This window comes from Myotis nattereri (genome assembly GCF_964212035.1).
Source record: "Myotis nattereri genome assembly, chromosome: 19".
Taxonomy (NCBI): domain Eukaryota; kingdom Metazoa; phylum Chordata; class Mammalia; order Chiroptera; family Vespertilionidae; genus Myotis; species Myotis nattereri.
Window position 1 is genome coordinate 6,605,036 of NC_138095.1, and position 19,102 is coordinate 6,624,137.

The 19,102-nt window shown below is 51.6% G+C and overlaps 1 protein-coding gene across 2 annotated transcripts in view; it reads left to right on the top strand.

Moving 5' to 3' along the window:
- Positions 1-19,102, top strand: part of NOS1 (nitric oxide synthase 1) — a gene marked incomplete at both ends in the record, with an annotated part of 75,435 nt that overhangs the window by 16,116 nt on the left and 40,217 nt on the right. For both annotated transcript variants that reach the window (XM_081113759.1, XM_081113760.1), the window contains 6 exons: positions 9,090-9,218; positions 9,818-9,963; positions 11,032-11,194; positions 11,888-11,979; positions 16,229-16,370; positions 18,355-18,494. In XM_081113759.1, the coding sequence (XP_080969885.1) occupies positions 9,090-9,218; positions 9,818-9,963; positions 11,032-11,194; positions 11,888-11,979; positions 16,229-16,370; positions 18,355-18,494 (812 nt within the window). The remainder of the gene's footprint in view (positions 1-9,089; positions 9,219-9,817; positions 9,964-11,031; positions 11,195-11,887; positions 11,980-16,228; positions 16,371-18,354; positions 18,495-19,102) is intronic.

The window sequence follows — 19,102 nt, forward strand, 5'->3', positions numbered from 1 at the left end:
TGATCGCTGCCCTGAAGGAGTTCACAACCAAAGTGTCAGCTTTTCATCAACTATTGGCCTCAACCTCCAGAAACTTCCGCATCCAAGACAAGCTACAGACATAGACACACACGCCGCAGTCCCGTGATGGTTGGGGTTTTGTAGGATCGTGCCCAGGTGTTCCCCACCTGGCTGCCTTCAGCAGACTCTTTGGGCCCCAGTCAGGCTGACATCTCAGGGTGCCGGTTGATGACTCCCTTCCCTAAGCCTCTCAGAAGCTTGAGGAACCTCCTGTGTTTTGAGATTCATTTCTCTCTGTGGGAGGGTGCCCCAACTCCCTAGCTACGAGTGGTTATTCAACTCATTTTTGCGCCCAGCTCCATCAGGCTGGCTCTCCCTTCTCTCGATCTGGTTCATGACCAGCGTTAGACACCAGGCTGGATTTTCCCAACAGCATCTTTAGTCCCCTCCCTTTCCCAGGTTACCCAGGTGCCCTCAAACACAGGACAAGGGCCCTCAGCAAAGATGCGTTCCAGGAATTTATATTGAACAGATATGTCCCCAGGCCTTGGTGGGAGCCGAACCCAAATCTTTTTTTTTTAATATATTTTATTGATTTTTACAGAGAGGAAGGGAGAGGAATAGAGAGTTAGAAACATCGATGAGAGAGAAACATCAATCACCTGCCTCCCACACACCCCCCACTGAGGATGTGCCCGCAACCAAGGTACATGCCCTTGACCGGAATCGAACCTGGGACCTTTCAGTCCCCAGGCCGACACTCTATCCACTGAGCCAAACCGGCCAGGGCCCGAACCCAAACCTTGCTGACCTTTCGCTTCCCTTCACCCGAGTCGTCACCTCCTCGGTGACCCCAGGATCTCTGTAGGTCACTCAGCCGTGAGACCAGCCTCCCTGGGCGGTCAGAGCCAGGATGGAGCCAGGAAGTGGGGCCTGAATTTTCGGGTGTTTGGGTTCAGCCCTGCTGGAATTTCCACTTATTTTGCTAACTATTTATTTTAATAGTGAGTATATTCAATGCTGGATGTTGTCCGAGTGGGACAATGACGTTCTGGTTCGGGAACCAGTGGCACAGCTCTGCACATTCATTCATCCCCTCCAACCCCAGCCACACTCAGGTTCTACCCAGAGAGGCCACGTCGGGTCCAAGTCATTTTTGCTTCCTCTCTTTGCAAATCAGTATCAGTGGCCAAAACCCAAGCCGAGATTCTCAGAGGCCAGTAGAGACCCAGCCCACGTCCATTTTCTGAGGGTCCCAGGTTATCTTAAAAGGTAGAAACATAATCACAAAGCGTGTGCATTATAAGTATATACATTTGGCAATTTAATTCTTTAGTAAACACACACACACAGCCCAATGTAATAGAATGGAGGCAGGCCACAAGACAATTACAGGATTTCTTTTAAATTAATTCATAGGAGCCAGAACCGGTTTGGCTCAGTGGATAGAGCATCGCCCTGCGGACTCAAGGGTCCCGGGTTTGATTCCGGTCAAGGGCATGTACCTTGGTTGCGGGCACATCCCCGGTGGGGGTCGTGCAGGAGGCAGCTGATTGATGTTTCTCTCTCATCAATGTTTCTGGCTCTCTATCACTCTCCTTTCCTCTCTGTAAAAAATCAATAAAATATATTTTTTAAAAAATAAAAATTAATTAATTAATTAATTAATTAATTCATAGGGGAATAGGTTCGGCTCCTCAGGGCTAGGCTCTGCCCTTCGGGACTGGGCTCAACTATTGAGGCCAAGGTTCAGCTCTTGGGGGTAGGCGTGACTCTTCAATACTAGTGTCCGCACTTAGGGACTGGATTCGCTCTTAGGCCTTTGCTGGGCCATTCGGGCCTAAGCTAGACCTTTCAGGACTAGATTCCGCCATTTGGGACTGGGTTCCACTGTTCCGGTATGGGTTCTGCTCTACGGGGCTAGGCTCCACCCTTCAGGACTGGGTTCAGCTGATTGGGGACTAGGTTGGGGTCTTAGGGCCTAGGCTTGGCTCTTTGGAATGAGTGTCAGCACCTTGGCTGGGCCATCCCGGGCTGAGTCCATTACAATCAGATTGAGCCGGGCCATGGGGGAGCCCCGGTCCCCACAAGACGGCCCTAGAGGAAAGGACCCTTCAGTGAGCACACTGGCCTGGGAGCCCGAGGTGGAAAGGGCTGCTGACTCTCCAGGGGGAGGTGCCTGTGGAAGTCACAGGACACACTGAGGCTGGCTCCCGGGGGCCTGTGGGAGAGGGGGGATTGCTTAGGGGCGAGGCTTTGGAGCGAGGTTCTGCCCTTCCGGACTGGCTTCAGCTGTTTGGGCTAGTGTCAGCGCTTAGGGATTAGAAAAATAAAATAAAAATAAATAAAATTAATTCATAACGCACATGTACATTCTCGTGTGGTAATGAGACCAAGTTGCAAATTGTCTATCTGGTTATCTTGTGATTTCATTGCAACGATTAGCATAAACCCACTTGGATAAAGTCTCCGCAGTCTAACTTAAAGACCCCTCATCGCCAGAGGCCCTCACCCTGTGATGGGACTGCCTCCCAGGCACCTCCTTTTCCACCCCCCTCCAGAGTATAGACCATAGACTGTAAAATCAAAGTAGGGGGAGAAGAAGCAGCGATGTCAAGCTTCGACAGAGTTATTATAAAGAATGAATCACTTGCGAAATAATGCTTTGAATACACTACGAGGAAATTATACTCCGAGGCATTAAACACAGTTGGTTAAGTTTGTTAAGTAGCAATTTTTTAATTGCACGGGTGGATGGGTACTTGCTGGTTTGCAGGTCTGTGGTCCTGAACCCTGAGCTGCCACAGCTCGTAACCGGGTAACACTGGCTGCCCAGGGGAGATGGTGCCCGCAGGGTGGAGCGTGCTGCGGGGCGCTGCAGCGAAGGGCACGGTGCAGGGCGTCTGGCCCCTGGTGGGGATGGCCTGCTGCCCAGCTCAGCCCAGTGTCTGCCCTCATTTGCGCAGAAGCAAAGCGGGCAGGTTGCGTGGCATTCTCCCTGGGCGTGTGTCTGTCTCCAAATATCCCCTTTTTATTTATTATTTTTGTGTGTGTGTTAATCCTCACCTGAGGGTATTTTCCCACTGATTCTTAAAGAGAGTGGGAGGGAGAGGGAGAGACAGAGAGAGCAACATTGATGTGAGAGAGACACATCAATGGGTTCCCTCCCACATATGCCCCAACTGGGGCTGGGGATCGAGCCTACAACTGAGGTACATGCCCTTGACTGGAATCGAACACAGGACCCTTCAGTCCAGGGGCCGACCCTCCATCCACTGAGCCACACCAGCTAGGGCAAATTTCCCTTTTATGAGCCATCAGTCCTGTTGGATCAGGACTGCAGGGATGACCTCATTGTAACAGAATCCCTTCATTAGCAACTCCCCATGAGGTCCTATTCTGAGCTCCTGGGGGTAGGGCGTTACCATATGAATTTGGGAGGGACGGTTCAACCCATGGCAGTGCCTGAGGTGCTCTGTGTCTCCCAGGGGCCCGCTGTCATGCTCCTGTCCCTGTATCACTGAGAGGCTCCTGTATAACTGGGGAAGGGCAGGGGCCTGGCTTCTGTTTCGAGATCTTCCAGATTCCTGTGCCTGGTGTCTACCTTCCTGCCTGAAAATCCTCCCTCCCTCCCTCCCTCCCTCCACCTTCTCATCACCCCCAACTCCTGCTCTAAGGCTCACTGGCTCCCACCCACTCAGGCCGGAAGCTTCTGAGTCAGTGTTGACTTGGTCCTTTTCCTTCCCGCCCTCTCACACCTCAGGGCTCTCTCCTGGCACCCCAGTCTCCATCTCTTCCCTTCCCGGCCTGCAGGCCTTGCAGTCACATGGTTTTCAACACTCGGCTTTGATAAGGTCACCCCCTCCGTCAGGTAGCTTCAGGGGTTCTTTAGTCTCTGGCTAAGCATTTAAGGGACTTCGAAATTTAAAAATATATATATTTTTTATTGACTTCAGAGAAGGAGGGAGAGGGAGAGAGAGATAGAAACATCAATGATGAGAGAGAAACATTGATCGTCTGCCTCCTGCACATCCCCTGCTGGGGGTCAAGCCCGGAACCCAGGCATGTGCCCTGACCTGATTGAGCAGAGACCTCCTGGTTCACAGGTTGATGCTCAACCACTGAGTCATGCTGGTCGAGCAGACCCTTCAGTTTTGACATGCGTTTGATCTTATATGAGTCAGCTCGAGCTGCCGTAACAGAATTCCACAGATTGGGCGGCTTACACAACACAAAGTTACTTCTCACAGTTCTGGAGGCCAGCTGTCCAAGGCCAAGGGGCCAGCGTGGTCACATTTGGTGTGGGCTCTCCTCCCGGCTTGTAGACGGCCACCTCTGCTGTGCCCTTACATAGCCTTTCTGCGTGTGTGCGTGGAAGTAGAGGTGTGTCTTTGTCTTCCTCTTCCTTTAAGGGCATCAATCCTATCAGATGAGGGTCCCACCCTCATGACCTCATTTAACCTTAAGTACCTCCTAACTACCCCATCTCCAAGTGCAGTCACACTGGGGGTTATGGCTTCAATGTATGAATCCCAGAGGTCACAATTCAGTTTATAGCTGACCTCAAATACTGGCTGAACATGTTCTACATGCTGGGCACTGGTCTAGGGGCTACAGATAGAACAAAGTGAACAGTGGGTAGGCCAAAAACTGTATCTAGAGACACTTACATAAATGTGTAAGATACAAATATTTACATGCACGTGCAAATACGTACACTCCCACAAGAATTGCAAGCAGGGGGAAGTGCTATGAAGGAAAATAAAGCAGAGTAAGGGTGGGAGGCAGCACAGAGTGACAAGTGAGGCGTTGTTTTAACAAGTGATCAGAAAAGATCTCTAATGTAGTGACATTTAAGCAGATGGAGACAGTAAAATTGCTTACAGTTCAGCCAGTGGAATCCAATGCTTTTCTCCGGAGTCTGCAAACTTTTCCTATAGAGAACAAGGTGGGCAAGAGTTTTGGCTTCGTGGGCCCTACAGTCTTGGTCTTCATCACAGCTACTCTAGCATTGTATTGCAAAAGCAGCCATAGACAATACGGAAACGAGTGCGTGTAGCTGTGTACCAAGAAAACTTTATTGGTGGACACTGAAATCTGAACATCATGTAACTCACATGCATCATGAAATATTAGTCTTTGGATTTTTTTCACTTAACAAACTAAAAACGGAAAAGCCATTCTTAGCTTATAGGCTGTGCCAGAACAGGGAGCAAACCAGGTTTGGCTCATGGGCCCGAGCTTCCCGACCCCGACTTTAGGACATGCAGCCGTAAAGTGCTTCTCCCAGTTGTGGGATGACAGTGGGGACCACTGTGAGCCTAGAACACCAGGCCTGGCCCACAGTAGGTGCTCTGTATGTACTTGTTGAAGGAGAGAAGGAAAAGAGGGAAGGACAGGAGAAGCAATCAGGGTGTCAGAAGTGCTACAAGCATGAATTCCTGGCTTGGAGCCCCAGGCTGGCAGTGACCTTGCCTAGCTGTCTCCCCTTGGGCTGCAAGGCCCTTTCCCTCCACTTCCTCAGGGCCTCTGCTAAGAGGTGCTGACCCAGCCTCTGAAATGCCTCAGAGCTCAGAGCCTTCTTTCCAAAGCTGGGAGCAGGCAGCCCTCAGGACCCACTCAATCAAATCTGTGTCCCCCGCCACCTGGAACACTCCCATTACCCACCGCAGACACCCCAACTCGGAAAAGGACGCACAGAGCCGCCAGCCCAAAGCCCACCCATGCCCTGTTCCCAGCATAATGACTCACAGGCCCACTAATTGCATTTCTAACCTGAACCTGGGTCCCCACTCAGAAAAGTCATTTGCATCCCCCACGCAGGGCCCCTAACTGCTCTAGTAATCTCCCACTTGTCCCCTCTTGAGTCATCTAATATGACTGCTGGCTAATTAAAACATCAAAGCCCCGATACGGCAGCCCTGCCAGAGGCCTCCTAATGCTGGGTTTCAAGTGTGTACTCGGCAGCCCAGGGTGGAGAGTGGCACGGCTGGCGCTCGGGCCCCAATTACTCGGCTCCTGATGACCACGCCTCGCACATCTGGCACCTCCACAGATGGCCTCTTCTATTCGTCCCGTTAGCTCTGCTCCTGCCACACCTCTTCCTCCTGCCTTCCTGGGCTCCCACCCTCTGCCCTCCCCCCTCTCCCTGGGTCCTGGGTCCCACCCCCACACCAGCACCACCTCTGGTTTCCCTCCTCCCCCCGGATTCCAGCTGCTCCTCAGCCTCCGGGGCGTTACTGGGATGGTCCAGGGAGTTTCTAAACTGGCCTAGTGACGCCTGGCGTTTAGGGAGGATGTCCGGTGCCTCCCGCACGGCCAAGGGAGGACCGCTCCTTCTCATGGGCACCGGTTCTTAGCACCATCAGAGGATTTTGTTGCGACAGAGGCTCGCCCAGGTGTGACTTCCACCACCTGTTCGTCTGCTGGAAGAGAGCAGTGGAGACAGTCCTAGAGGGGTGTGAGCATGTCTTTCCGGGCCTTCAGAGGAAGTGCGGTTGTTTGTATGTAGCTTCACAAGGGGACGCAGGTAAAAGGACTTAAAGTTTGGCAGGATGGAAAGTGCCAAAGGGGAACAAGGGAAGAAGTCATCCAGCTCCCTCTCCTGCTCCTAGTCGGGCAGTGGTGTAGTTACAGCGATAGTTATAGTCGTCATGCCAGACGTTGCACTGTGTTAGCAGAATAACAACGCCGATTGTAGTAAGTAATGGCTAACGCTTAGGAGGTGAGCGCCGTCATGCAAGTGAGAGATGATGGTGGTTGGACAGAGGAGCGGATGGACTCTAGAGCTACTTAGAAAACGACAGTGGGCGTGAGTGGGAGGTGAGGTAAGTATGGGAGATAAAGAAGATGATGCCCAGGACAGCTCCCCCCTGTGGCTGGCGCAGATGGATGGATGGATGGATGGATGGATGGTGGTGATGTCCGGCGCTGAGATGGGAACCACTGGGGATGACCAGATCTGGCCAGGGCAGGGAGGAGTGGGAGCTCATGAGTCACGGCAGCTTCTGTTGGTTCTCTGCTACCGTCCCCTGCTCTGTTCTGGAGCTCTGGGTTCACCTGCCTCCTGTTCCGCACTCTAACATGACGGCATGGATGCTTTAGCACAGAGGTGGCCAGTGGCCAGAAAGGTGGCCACGATAGGCCACTCGCCTCACCACATTTGCACAGCTGTTCTCTCTGCCTGCAAGGCCCTGCTGCTCCCCCTTCTTTGTCTGGTTAACACCTACTTGTCCATCAGGTCTTACTTAGAAGCCAAATGCTCTGGGTCAGATGCCTCTTCTATGTGCTTGCATAGACCCCTGCATACTCTCACTGCCCCATGTTACTGTACCCATTGCTCTCAATTATAGTGGCTCATTCAGTTGTGATGCCCCTCCCACTGGTTGTGAACTCCATGGGGGCAGAGATCGCATCTGTCTAGTTTGTCACAGCAGCCCTGGCCCTTGCTGCCTTGCCTGGCACATAGGAGATACTCAATAACTGTGTGTTGAATGAATGAATGATGAATGAATTCATGAATGAATTACACATAATGGCCAAGAAGCAGGATTGTCAAACAGGAGCAAGGTTTGAGAGTCATACTACCTGGATTTGACTCCTGGCCCCTGCTTACTAGCTCTGTGACCTTGGACAACTTGGTTAACCACTCTTTGCCTCACTTTTCTCATCTGTGAAATGGGGACGATAAGGTTATTGCTTGGCGCATAGTAAGTGCTCATTGAATGGTAGTTTTCAGCAGTAGTCGTTCGGAGTTCTCTGTGATCTCTGTCCTGGACCTAGCCTGTTTAATGGTAATTCATAGCTCCTTCACCCAACTCAGGTCCTCCAAGCTAATGTAACGTGCACCCTGCCTTCTTTCTGACTTCGTATCCTTGTCCTCGCCATGACGCACATACTCCAGGCACACTGGCCTCTTTGCTGGTCCTTGGAATTTAATGTACTCCTCCCTACCTCAGGACCTTTGCACTTGCCTTTCTCCCCTCCACTTAGTCGTCATCACCTCCTTCTATTTCATACTCTTAACACCACCTGAAATTATACTGTGTGTGTACTCACTTACTTACTATCTCCATTCTCCCACTACAGTGCTCCAGGTCGAGGAGCCTGTCTGACTCTGAGCAAGGTGTCCCAGGGCAGCACCTAGCACATCGACAGAGCCCTGCCTCAAGGTCACGGCCCATTGCTCTACTCTTTGGCATGAACGTCACTGAACGTCGCCTCTTCTCCTCCCCTCCCCTGCTCAGCTGTCGCATCAGGGCGTGCCTGTTGCCTCTCCCTTCCACTTGCGAGTAACCGATGCTTGTCGATACACAGGCACACCTCTCCCGGCAGGTAGACAACTGCTCAGAAACGCCCAAGACAGAATGAGATCCTTTTACGTGGGTCTGAAATGGAGGGGCCAACATCGGTCGGCCCAGGACTTACCCGTCCTCACCTACTGGGCAGTTTTATTGCAGAGGTGAAGACAGGTGGAGAACTGAAGGTGTCCAAGACGGGGAACGGGAAGTGCAAAGGCCCCGGGACAGGGACATGCTGGGCATCTATCTTCGAGAGGCAGGAACCTGAAATCTGGGGGAAACGTCCTATGCTGCAAACCTTTCTAATTTAAACCTTCTGTTTCCCTAGTACCTGCTGGAAATGGTGAATTCGGGCTGTAGCAGGAAGGCCCGGAAAAGTAACTTGACCCAGCCTCTGATTTGACTCCTCAGGCCGGAGGGCTTTATCCTTCGGAGAAACTGATGGCGTCCTTTCAGTTGTGCATTCATTCAGCAAACTTTCAGTGAGGCCCTGCTCAATGCCAAACCCTGTGCTTGGCACCAGGGGGCTCCTGCCCACCTTTGGGTTCCTGACTCTGCTCCCCAGAACAGAACCCGAAAGGCTCTTCTGAGGCACCTCCTTCTGCAAAGGTGGAGGCGCCAGGTTCCCAGCCACCTCTCACGTGTCAGCCAGGGAGAGTCGAACCCCTTCTCTGTGCAGACAGTTGGTAACCCGGAGCAGATTCCGGGAGGAGCAGTGCCGCTCCGTCCCAGCAGAGACCATGTTCCAGCGCCCTCCTGCCTGACGTCCCATCTTCACTCTCTCCTCAGGCCCCTGCCTCGGGAAGACAGTCCCCCCCAAAGAACGGCAGCCCCTCCAAGTGCCCCCGCTTCCTCAAGGTCAAGAACTGGGAGACCGACGTGGTTCTCACAGACACCCTCCACCTTAAGAGCACGTTGGTGAGTAGCGCAGGAGGGTGTGGACTGGGATCTATCCACCTCGGCACTGGCCACATCTGGGACCGGATACTTCTCTGTGGCGGGGACTGCCCTGTGTACCTGGCAATATCCGAAGACACTTTTGGTTGTCACAGCCTCAGAGGCTTCCGGCATCTGGTGTATTGCAGGCCACTCACGAGGTGATGGAAGAGGCTCCCCCTACTCATGGGGCGTGGCCATAAAGGCCTATTGCAAGGGGTGTGACTATAGGGAGGGGAACAGTCGGGGCCATTTCCTGCAATCAACGCACCATACATGTGTTCAGATAAGCCGCGGTGGCTCCTTGGGACTCAGTACCGAGGGAAGGCCAGTCACAAAGCCGCTCTTTCCCTTGTTGAGTTGAACAAACATTTTCAGAACCTTAAAATGCTGCTTATCATCCCTTGCCTTGGCTGATGACCGCATCCAACAGTGATCTGAAGCTGGTGCTCGAGACACCCCCCTGGGGAATTAAAGGCCAGGTCAACACCACCATGAATATCCCATGCGGGTCTGCAGCCCAGTACCTGCCACACCTGGGCAGAACCGAGTGATAGCCCAAATCTCTCTTTTCCATCCAGGAAACCGGGTGCAGCGAGCGCATCTGTATGGGCTCCGTCATGCAGCCTTCTCAGCAGATACGGAGGCCTGAAGACGTCCGCACTAAAGAGCAGCTCTTCCCTCTCGCCAAAGAGTTCATTGATCAGTACTACTCGTCCATTAAAAGGCAAGTTCACATACACAGAGGTCGGAATTTGGTGGCCCAAGAGCCAAATCTAGCCCCCAGAAATGTTTTTGTTTGGCCTGCAAAGTGCTGCTAACACTTGAAACATTTCAAGCAATTCCCTGGCTGGATATGTAGCCTAAAGAAACTCTCACACTTTTGCACAGAAGGCATCCATAAAAATGTTTACCAAAACACTGTTCGAATAGAGAAAAAATTAAAGAACCAACTGGAAACCACCTCAACACCATTGATAGGAGAATCTATAAATAAAATGCGCTGTTTTCCATAATGAAATACTATACGGCTGAAGAAATGAATGGGTTAGCACTCTGCTCATGGGAATGAAGCTCACAAATAACTTGGAGTGAAAGAAGGAAAGGACAGGTGTAAAGGGTACATTCAGGTCATCACCATTTATATAAACATTTTAAACTTGCAGAACAGTACTGCACATGATTCAGGGGCTATCTGTATACGTAGACAGAAGTATAAGCAAAAGCATGAGAATGTAGGTGCAAAATAGCAGTCACTTCTGGGAAGAAGGTGGGCCATTATGGGGAAGTAGTCCCCAAGGATCGATGATATTAGTCCTTATTTATTTATTAATTCTTAGGCTTGGGGTGTGGGTGTTCATTGTATTATTCTCTATACCTTTTCATAAGTCTGACAATTTTCATAATAATTTTTTTGTACTTTCTAAAATTTCATTCACTGCCATCATTTAAAATGAGAAGAGTTTTCTTTAAAACTCAGATTTCCAGTTTCTTCAAAAGATCTGCAACCATGGGCGCCGCACCCCCTTCCCGCTCTCAGGACGACAGCTGGCTGGAGCAGAGCAGTAGCTGTCCCCTTTGGGCCAGGCATGGGCCCCCCTCAGCCAGTTCAGTCACTGCTGGACCTTTGTGGGCACTTTCGTTTGCAGCCTCTACTTTGTGCTTGAACTATTGTGTCCAGAAATCAACTCTGACTTTCTGTGGCTTCTGGCCTCCTGTCATAGCTCCCTCCTTTCACCAACCTCTGATGCTGGAGAGAAGGTGACGCTCCTCCCTCCCTCCCCTCTTTACTCAGATTTGGCTCCAAAGCCCACATGGAGAGGCTGGAAGAGGTGAACAAGGAGATTGAAACCACCAGCACCTACCAGCTCAAAGACACAGAGCTCATCTATGGGGCCAAGCACGCCTGGAGGAATGCCTCCCGCTGCGTCGGCAGGATCCAGTGGTCCAAGCTGCAGGTAGGTGTTGAGGCTTCGCTAACTTGAGGAGCCCTTTGGTGGAGAGGGTGGTAGGTGCAGGGGTGAGCTTTACAATGGCTCAGCTGGAGGCCAAGGTGAAGTACCACCAGATGGTCGTCATGGGGTCCCAGATTCTCAGATCATGGCCAAATCTAGCCATGTCTCATGACGATAGCCAATGCAGTGTTTAAAATAAATTTGCGTATCTCTTGTTAAGGCTTATGCACTCCAGTTGACCGCAGACCCCACCGCTCCCTTTTGTCTTGCACCTACTCTCTTTGCTAATTGATGTTATCTGCCTGCTCACCAAAAACAGATTCTGTGTCCCTTGGTATGACTTTTCTCTGGGGAATAGTTCCAAGTTGGAAGTAGATTAGTTTTCAAGCTCAGGGGTTTCTTCTTTGTTTTGTTTGTTTGTTTTGTTTTGTTTTGTTTTTGATCCCTAATAACTTAACAGGAAATATAACCAGCCAACTAAAAGTCTCTCCTCTCCTCACCATCCCTTTCCCACATCACTTACACTCCATGCCTCCTTTTAGGGGATTTTTCTGGTTTGATGGGTGGTGAGGTGCTCACTACTCCAATGGGGTAGCAGCTGGAGTGGGCTCTGGGCCCTCCTCCAATGGGAAGGCTGCCTGGGGGAGCTGAGGAGGGAAGGAAGAAGCCATCCGTCCCACAATGCACCTCTTCCAGGTGTTTGATGCCCGCGACTGCACCACGGCTCATGGGATGTTCAACTACATTTGCAACCACATCAAGTACGCCACCAACAAAGGGAACCTCAGGTGAGCTGACCAGCCTGGGGAAGGGGAGCCCCCCAGCGCTGACCCCTGGGTCTGGCGTTGGCTCGCCTGCCAGGGAAATCCTCCCCGCCACCTCTCGGGGAGATGCACCAGGCTGGGAGCGGTGGCCTGGCATCCTTGTTCCACCGCCATGTCCCTTCTCTTCTGGGAAAAATGGAATTCCAAGTGGTTTCCAAAGCTACAGCAGCCAAAATCACTTTCAACCCACCGTTCCGTGTCACCATGGCGGGGGCAGGAAGGGATGTTTCTCATTTCCAGGAGTAGGAAAATCCCATTGTTTGTGGTGACCTGCTTCTGCCGGCTCCTGCTCTTTTCTGGGGCACCCTGAGGATCCCCCTTTGGTTGGAAAGGCAATTAATGTGTCTTCCCACTGCTGTGGGGACGACTCCGTCAGGTTCCACTAAGCCCGCTCCTCTTGCCCCGTATGAGGAACAAAGCCACCAGGAGCAGGTCAGGGCGGAAGGCACCTGTGTGGGCTGGCAGGTTGCAGCTGGGAAGGAGCAGCTGGAAGGGAGCAGCTGGGGCCCCGCAGATGGGCGGTTATACTTGTTCGTCCTGCCCACTCAGTCCTTCCCTGGCATCTGTTCCCAGCTCCTGAGGACCAGCCCATCTCAAAGCTGCTGCAGGGATATTCCCTTAAGCATCTGGGCTGCACTGAGCTCATCCCCAAAGTGGCCTGTTGGCATGAAGCATGGGTTTCCTTGCATGTGTCCCTTCCTTGAGAAGGAAAGTGCTTGCCAGCTGAGCCTACCGTCGGGGAAGGCCTGTAAGCTGCGCCCGGGCCTGCATGGGGAGGCAGTACAGTTGACCGTTGAACCAGTACGGGTTTCACTGCACAGCCCCACTTAGATGCAGATTTTGTTCAAGAAATGCAGTAAATGTATTTTCTCTTTTAATTTCCTTAATCACATTTGCTCTTCTCTAGCTAACTGTAAGAATACAGTATGTAGCCCAGCCAGTGTGGCTCAGGGGTTGAGTGCTCATCTATGAACCAGGAGGTCATGGTCCGATTCCCGCTCAGGACACGTGCCTGGGTGGTTGGCTCCATCCCCAGTAGGGAGCGTGCAGGAGGCAGCCGATCAATGATTCTCTCTCATCATTGATGTTTCTATCTCTCTCTCCCTCTCCCTTCCTCTCTGAAATGAATAAAAATATTTTTTTAAAAAGAATACAGTATATCATACATGTAACCTACAAAAATGTGTTAACTATGTTATCAGTAAGGCTTCCAGTAACGGTAGGCTAAGTTTTAGGGGGATGTCAGAAGTTAGCTGTGGATTTTCAGCTGCATTTGGGGGGGTCACTGTCCTTGAACCCTGCATTGTTCAAGGCTCAACTGTATATCTTTTGACTAAAAGACCACCCCCTTCAGAGAAAATCCGGCACATCCTGAGCGTTGAAGGAGGGCTTGGTTGAGATCTCAGCCTCACGGAGCTTGTGGGCTGTTCTGGTAGTTTTCAAATGATGCCGTGACTATGGGACGGGGGGGGGGGGGGGTGTCATAGACCAGGCAGTGCACCTGCACTTTGGGGAGTCTTCGTGACATCTTCTATTAAAGAAAATATTCAGCTGATTCTTTTTTTTAAATACGTTTTAAAATCATACATCTGGCCGAAACCGGTTTGGCTCAGTGGATAGAGCGTCGGCCTGCGGACTGAAGGGTCCCAGGTTCGATTCCGGTCAGGGGCATGTGCCTGGGTTGCGGGCACATCCCCAGTGGGAGGTGTGCAGGAGGCAGCTGATCAATGTTTCTCTCTCATCGATGTTTCTAACTCTCTATCTCTCTCCCTTCCTCTCTGTAAAAAATCAGTAAAAATATATTTAAAAAAAAAAATCATACATCTGAACACATACATAAGAGCATGTATGCTGTGTATCGAAAGCACCTAAGGTAAGAAAGAAAGGCAAGCGCGGTAACAGGAGGGAGGAGGGAGAGGGTAACTTACACAGCACGGGGTTTTGGACCTGCCACTGGTTACGATTAGGCTTCGAAGAGGTGGGGTCTGAGAGAGAGAAATGTGTTCTGTTTCCGCCGTTGGTCTCGGTGCCTGCACACAGGGTCTCCTCCCACTGTGTGTGACTCTGCTGTTTCTAAACACACTGTTTAAATATATAAATTACACAAACACCTGTAACTGGTGCTCAACCAAAGGAACGGCCATGTGTGTTACTGCCGGAGGGCAAACGCATGGACTGACTTACCCTGTGTTGATGCCCCAATATGGCGCCTTTGCTAAGGGATTTTTAAGAGTGCCTGTGGCTCTCTGTGACTTTCACTTTCAGCCACCCCCGCCTCCCCCCCCCCACCCCCCGCAACCTGGACTCACCGCCAGGTGCATTGCACCATCGCTGCAGGGTTAAAGGCAGTGTTGTCCCGTGCGGACAGCCAGACCTAAATTGGCTCAGGTAGAGGCCTTGGGAGCCAGATGGGGCAGGGGATGTTATGTGGAGAAAGCGGATTTGAGTCAGGGCTTGGATTTGGAAGCATGACAGCAGAGGGGTTCCAGCCGAGGGGGCGGAGTTCCAGGAGCAGGATGTGGATGGGAGAAGGGCTATGAGCGATGGGTTGGACCCACCGTGCGACTCCCATGCCAGCACAAGCCATCGCTTGGGATCCGTCCAGTGAGGAGACCAATGGATCCGGGTGGCAGGAACTGGCGTGAGACAACATTGAACCACATCGTGAAAAGCTATTCTCCTTTTGATGTTTATGAATCCCTCTGCTGCTGCTAAGGAGAAAGTCTCAGTTTTGTGCTAACCCATCGTTAACGCCCCTCTAATACCGCTTCTAACAAACAGAGAGCGGAGCTCCAGCTGGGTGCTTCAGCAGGCAACAACTACAACTCAGTAACCATACAGTCTCATCGTTGGCTAGCTAGGTAGGCGAGGCCAGTGGCAATCTATCCTTTCAGAGTAAATACGTGGAACACAAATGAAAGTTGGTATCTTTTTTAGTTGTAAGTCTGCAGACTTTGGCCTGGAATGGATTGGACGAGAATTAACAACAGCGATAATTACGGTAGGAGAAAGACTAGAAGTAGACATTGATAGTGCATTCTTTTTTTTTTTTTTTTAAGATTGTGTTCTTTTTTTTAATATATATTTTTTATTTATTTTAGAGAGGGAGAGGGAGAGAGAGAGATAGAAACATCAATGATGAGAAAGAATCACTGACAGGCTGCCCTCTGCACACCCCACACCAGGGATCGAGCCCACACCTAGGCATGTGCCCTGACCAGGAATCGAACCTTGACCTTCTGGTTCATAGATAGAAGCTCAACCACTGAGCCATGCCAGCCGGGCTATGGTTCATTCTTTTTATTATTATTACTAGAGGCCTGTTGCACAAAGAGATTCATGCAATAGGCCTTCCCTTCCCTTGGCTGCTGGCACCGGTTTCCCTCTGGCACCCGGACCCAGGCCTTCACTCTGGCCAGGCTCCAGGCGGAGCCGGCCCTGGGCCATCCGGCTTCGCTGCTCCGACCCCAGGGCCATCTGGTTTCGCTGCTCTGGCCCCGGGGCTGTCCGGCTTGGCCCTGCCACTTGGAGCCTACGTATGCAAATTAAACGCCATCTTTGTTGGGTTAATTTGCATACTCTCCTGATTGGCTGGTTAGCATAGCGAAGGTACGGTCAATTTACATGTTTGTCTATTATTAGGTAAGGTTAATATATTTTTATTTATTTCAGAGAGGAAGGGAGAGGGAGAGAGAGATAGAAACATCAACAATGAGAGAGAATCATTGATTGGCTGCCTCCTGCATGCCCCCTACTGGGGATTGAGCCCTCAACCCGGGCATGTGCCCCTGACTGGAACTGAACCCGGGACCCTTCAGTCCACAGGCCAACACTCTATCCCCTGAGCCAAACCTGATGGTGCGTTCTTAAAGGGAAGCGGGGCCTGATGCTCTTTCCCTGGAGATTACCTGCTGCTAACGGGCTCCCTGGGAAACTGGCCCACGCCAAGATGGTTTGAAAGTGCCGTTTGAGAAGCATTCCTTTTCCTTCAGCAAGCTGGCACGGGGCCCCCCATTCCACGCTTCCTCAGACACGGGAGGGACAGGGCAAGGCCCCTTCCTCCCGGCAGCTCTCCATGGGCCTGGGGACCTGGGCACAGGTGGAATCCACCCTGAGCCTCATGCACTCATCGACCTGGGTGACACCTTTTCCAGGGTGTCCCCAAAGTGCAAGCCCCACCCTGATACCAGGTGTCCCCCTCTGTCCCCCACAGGTCCGCCATCACCATATTTCCCCAGAGGATCGACAGCAAGCACGATTTCCGAGTCTGGAACTCCCAGCTTATCCGCTATGCTGGCTACAAGCAGCCTGATGGCTCTATCCTGGGGGACCCAGCCAATGTGGAGTTCACAGAGGTGCGTGCCCCCCAGTCCATGCCCACCTGGGCTCTCATCTCCCCAGACTGTTTCTATCGACAGACTTTTCTTATTTTGATGTAATCCTCATACGGAGAGCAGCAAATGAACTGCCGCTTATTCTTTCCCAAACCTCCTTCTCTCTGCGGCTGCCCCCAGAGAGAACCAGCTGGTTCTCTTACAGGTGGTCAGTTGGTCATTTCCATGCCATTACCTTGCCTGACCCTCATGATGGTAACCATAGTCCCATTTCACAGGTGGGTAGACTGAGTCTCACCAAGGCCAAATGAACTATCCAAGGCAATAAGTGAACAGAGAGAAAGCTAGAAATGCAGTCCAGATCTCCTGCCTCCCACCTGGAGGAGAGGAGCTGACATATGGAAACCATGCCTGCATCCACCTTTTCTGAGTTGGGTAATATGTCAAATTCATATCATTCCTTCATTCATTCATTTAACAGCTATTCAACCCACACAGCCCTCGTTGGATGGGCTGGACTCTCCATGGTACCAGCACAGACACTATTGCTCACAGCCAAGTCAACTCATAAAAGCCACCAGAAACACAAACACCACCATCCAAGGCTCCTTCCAGGTGATGCAGGCAGCACAGCTGAGGCACGGCAGCTTACAGCGTCTGTGCCCATAGCAGACACCACAGGCAGATGCCATGCCTGCCATGACCTCAGGCCCACAGGCCTGGTACCCCCTTTTCTTAATCACCCAGTCATCCCAGTTGAACGTCATCTTGTCCTTTCCTCAAACCCCCCTCAAACTCCACCCAGTACCTCCCCCAAGAGGAGCTGGCCAGGCAGGGCCACTGAACTCCCTCAGTTGCTGCTGACAGCCTTTGCATCCGGCTTTCCTGATTAAATGCTACGCTCCTAAGGAAGGGGCAGTAACCAGGGCGACCAGGAGCAGCACCTGTGCCGATTTGGACTCAGCCAGACTCTCTGCTCCACTTGGCTGCGAGCTGAGTGTAGAGTTGGCTGACCTTGTCCCCATGGCCACCAGAACACAGACGCCAGGGCCTCTTCCTCTTCTTCTGTTTCCAGAATCCTCGCTGACAGGACATGTTCTTTTAAGTGCATAACTTCATGCTCCTTCTTGGTACTAACAGGGCAGAAAGAATCACCCAAACATAACCACGGAGCTATATCCTTTGAAACCCTCTCGCCCTCAGCTGTCCAATACAGCAGCTGCTGGTCACACATGGCTCGTGAGCACACAGTCTGCATACACACCAGATCACCAAGACAGAAACCAAAGAGGGAGAGTGGAGAATATCTTATTAATAAGTTCTTATCTTGATTATGTATTGAAAATGTTATAGTGGGTAATATTGGGCTAACCTATTTATTATACTTACTAATAAAGTAATATACTTATTGAGTTAATATATATAATTGTGTTAAATAGCTTTAAATGTTAATAATTTATTTAAAATTTATTATCTATCATAATAAAAGCATAATATGCTAATTAGACCGGACAGCCAAACGACCTTCCGGACGACCTTCCAGACGAAGCCAGGGCTGCGAGGGCCAAGCCCCTTGCACAAATCTCATGCATCGGGCCTCTAGTTAACAAATAAATGATATCTAATACGTTTGATTACATGTTATATACTACTTGTTATAGACGCCCTCCCCAGTGGGCAGGAAAGACCCGGAAAACATAAAACATGGTTTCTGCCTCTGTGGCCTGGTAGTTTACACTTACGGCACTTAGGGTCTCGGTTCGAACCCTCTACATTTCGAGTGCTCAAAGCCTGGTGCTGGGCACAGTCTTACCCTCTGTCTGTGGGCCCACGAGAAGCGGTGCTGGTTACGTGGTGATGTCGGGGAGACCTTGACAAAGGAGGGGGATGGCCCAGTCCCTCTGGAGGAACGGGCTGCTGGGGGTAGCGCCTGGGCTCTGCCCCTCCCCAGTGTTGGGAGGGTCTGGGGCCCGAGCTGGGGCCTGACCGGCGGGTCTGCTTGCAGATCTGCATCCTGCAGGGCTGGAAGCCCCCGAGAGGCCGCTTCGACGTCCTGCCACTCCTGCTCCAGGCCAACGGCAATGACCCTGAGCTCTTCCAGATTCCCCCAGAGCTGGTGCTGGAAGTGCCCATCAGGCACCCCAAGTAAGAGGGCCGGGCATGGAGTGGGTGAGGGTGGGTGGATTTCCCCAGTGCCCCTCATTCCTGGACCCCCTGGCTCGCCCTCTCCAGCCCAGACACAGGCTGAAAGGGGCTCTTGATTTCACTCCTCACCCTGGGACCTGGGCACAGAATCAGTAATTCCTCCTTGACCAGCTGGGGAACTGCCATCTTTTCTGAATCATGATCTCCCTTCTTACCCCACTCCTAAGCTACCGACCCGGACCTGCCCTTTCCCAGCCCGAAGGATCAGAAAGCAGGAGCACCTGCTATCTCAGGGGGCTCAGATGTTAAACAGAGGGAGCTGTTTAAACCCTGTGACTTGAGGGGAGTCATGTCCGAAAGGAATTAGGAGCGAAGGAAATCCACAGGGGCCTTGGGGACAGAATGGAGGCGGCACCAAAAGACTCAATAATCAAGATAAATAGTGTTTTAATGCAGTATTTCTTAAAAATTAAAAATAGCCCGGCTGGCATGGCTCAGTGGTTGAGCGTCTACCTATGAACTGGTTCGATTCCCAGTCAGGGCACATGCCTGGGTTTCAGGCCTGATCCCCAGTGTGGGGTGTGCAGGAGGTAGCCAATCGATGATTC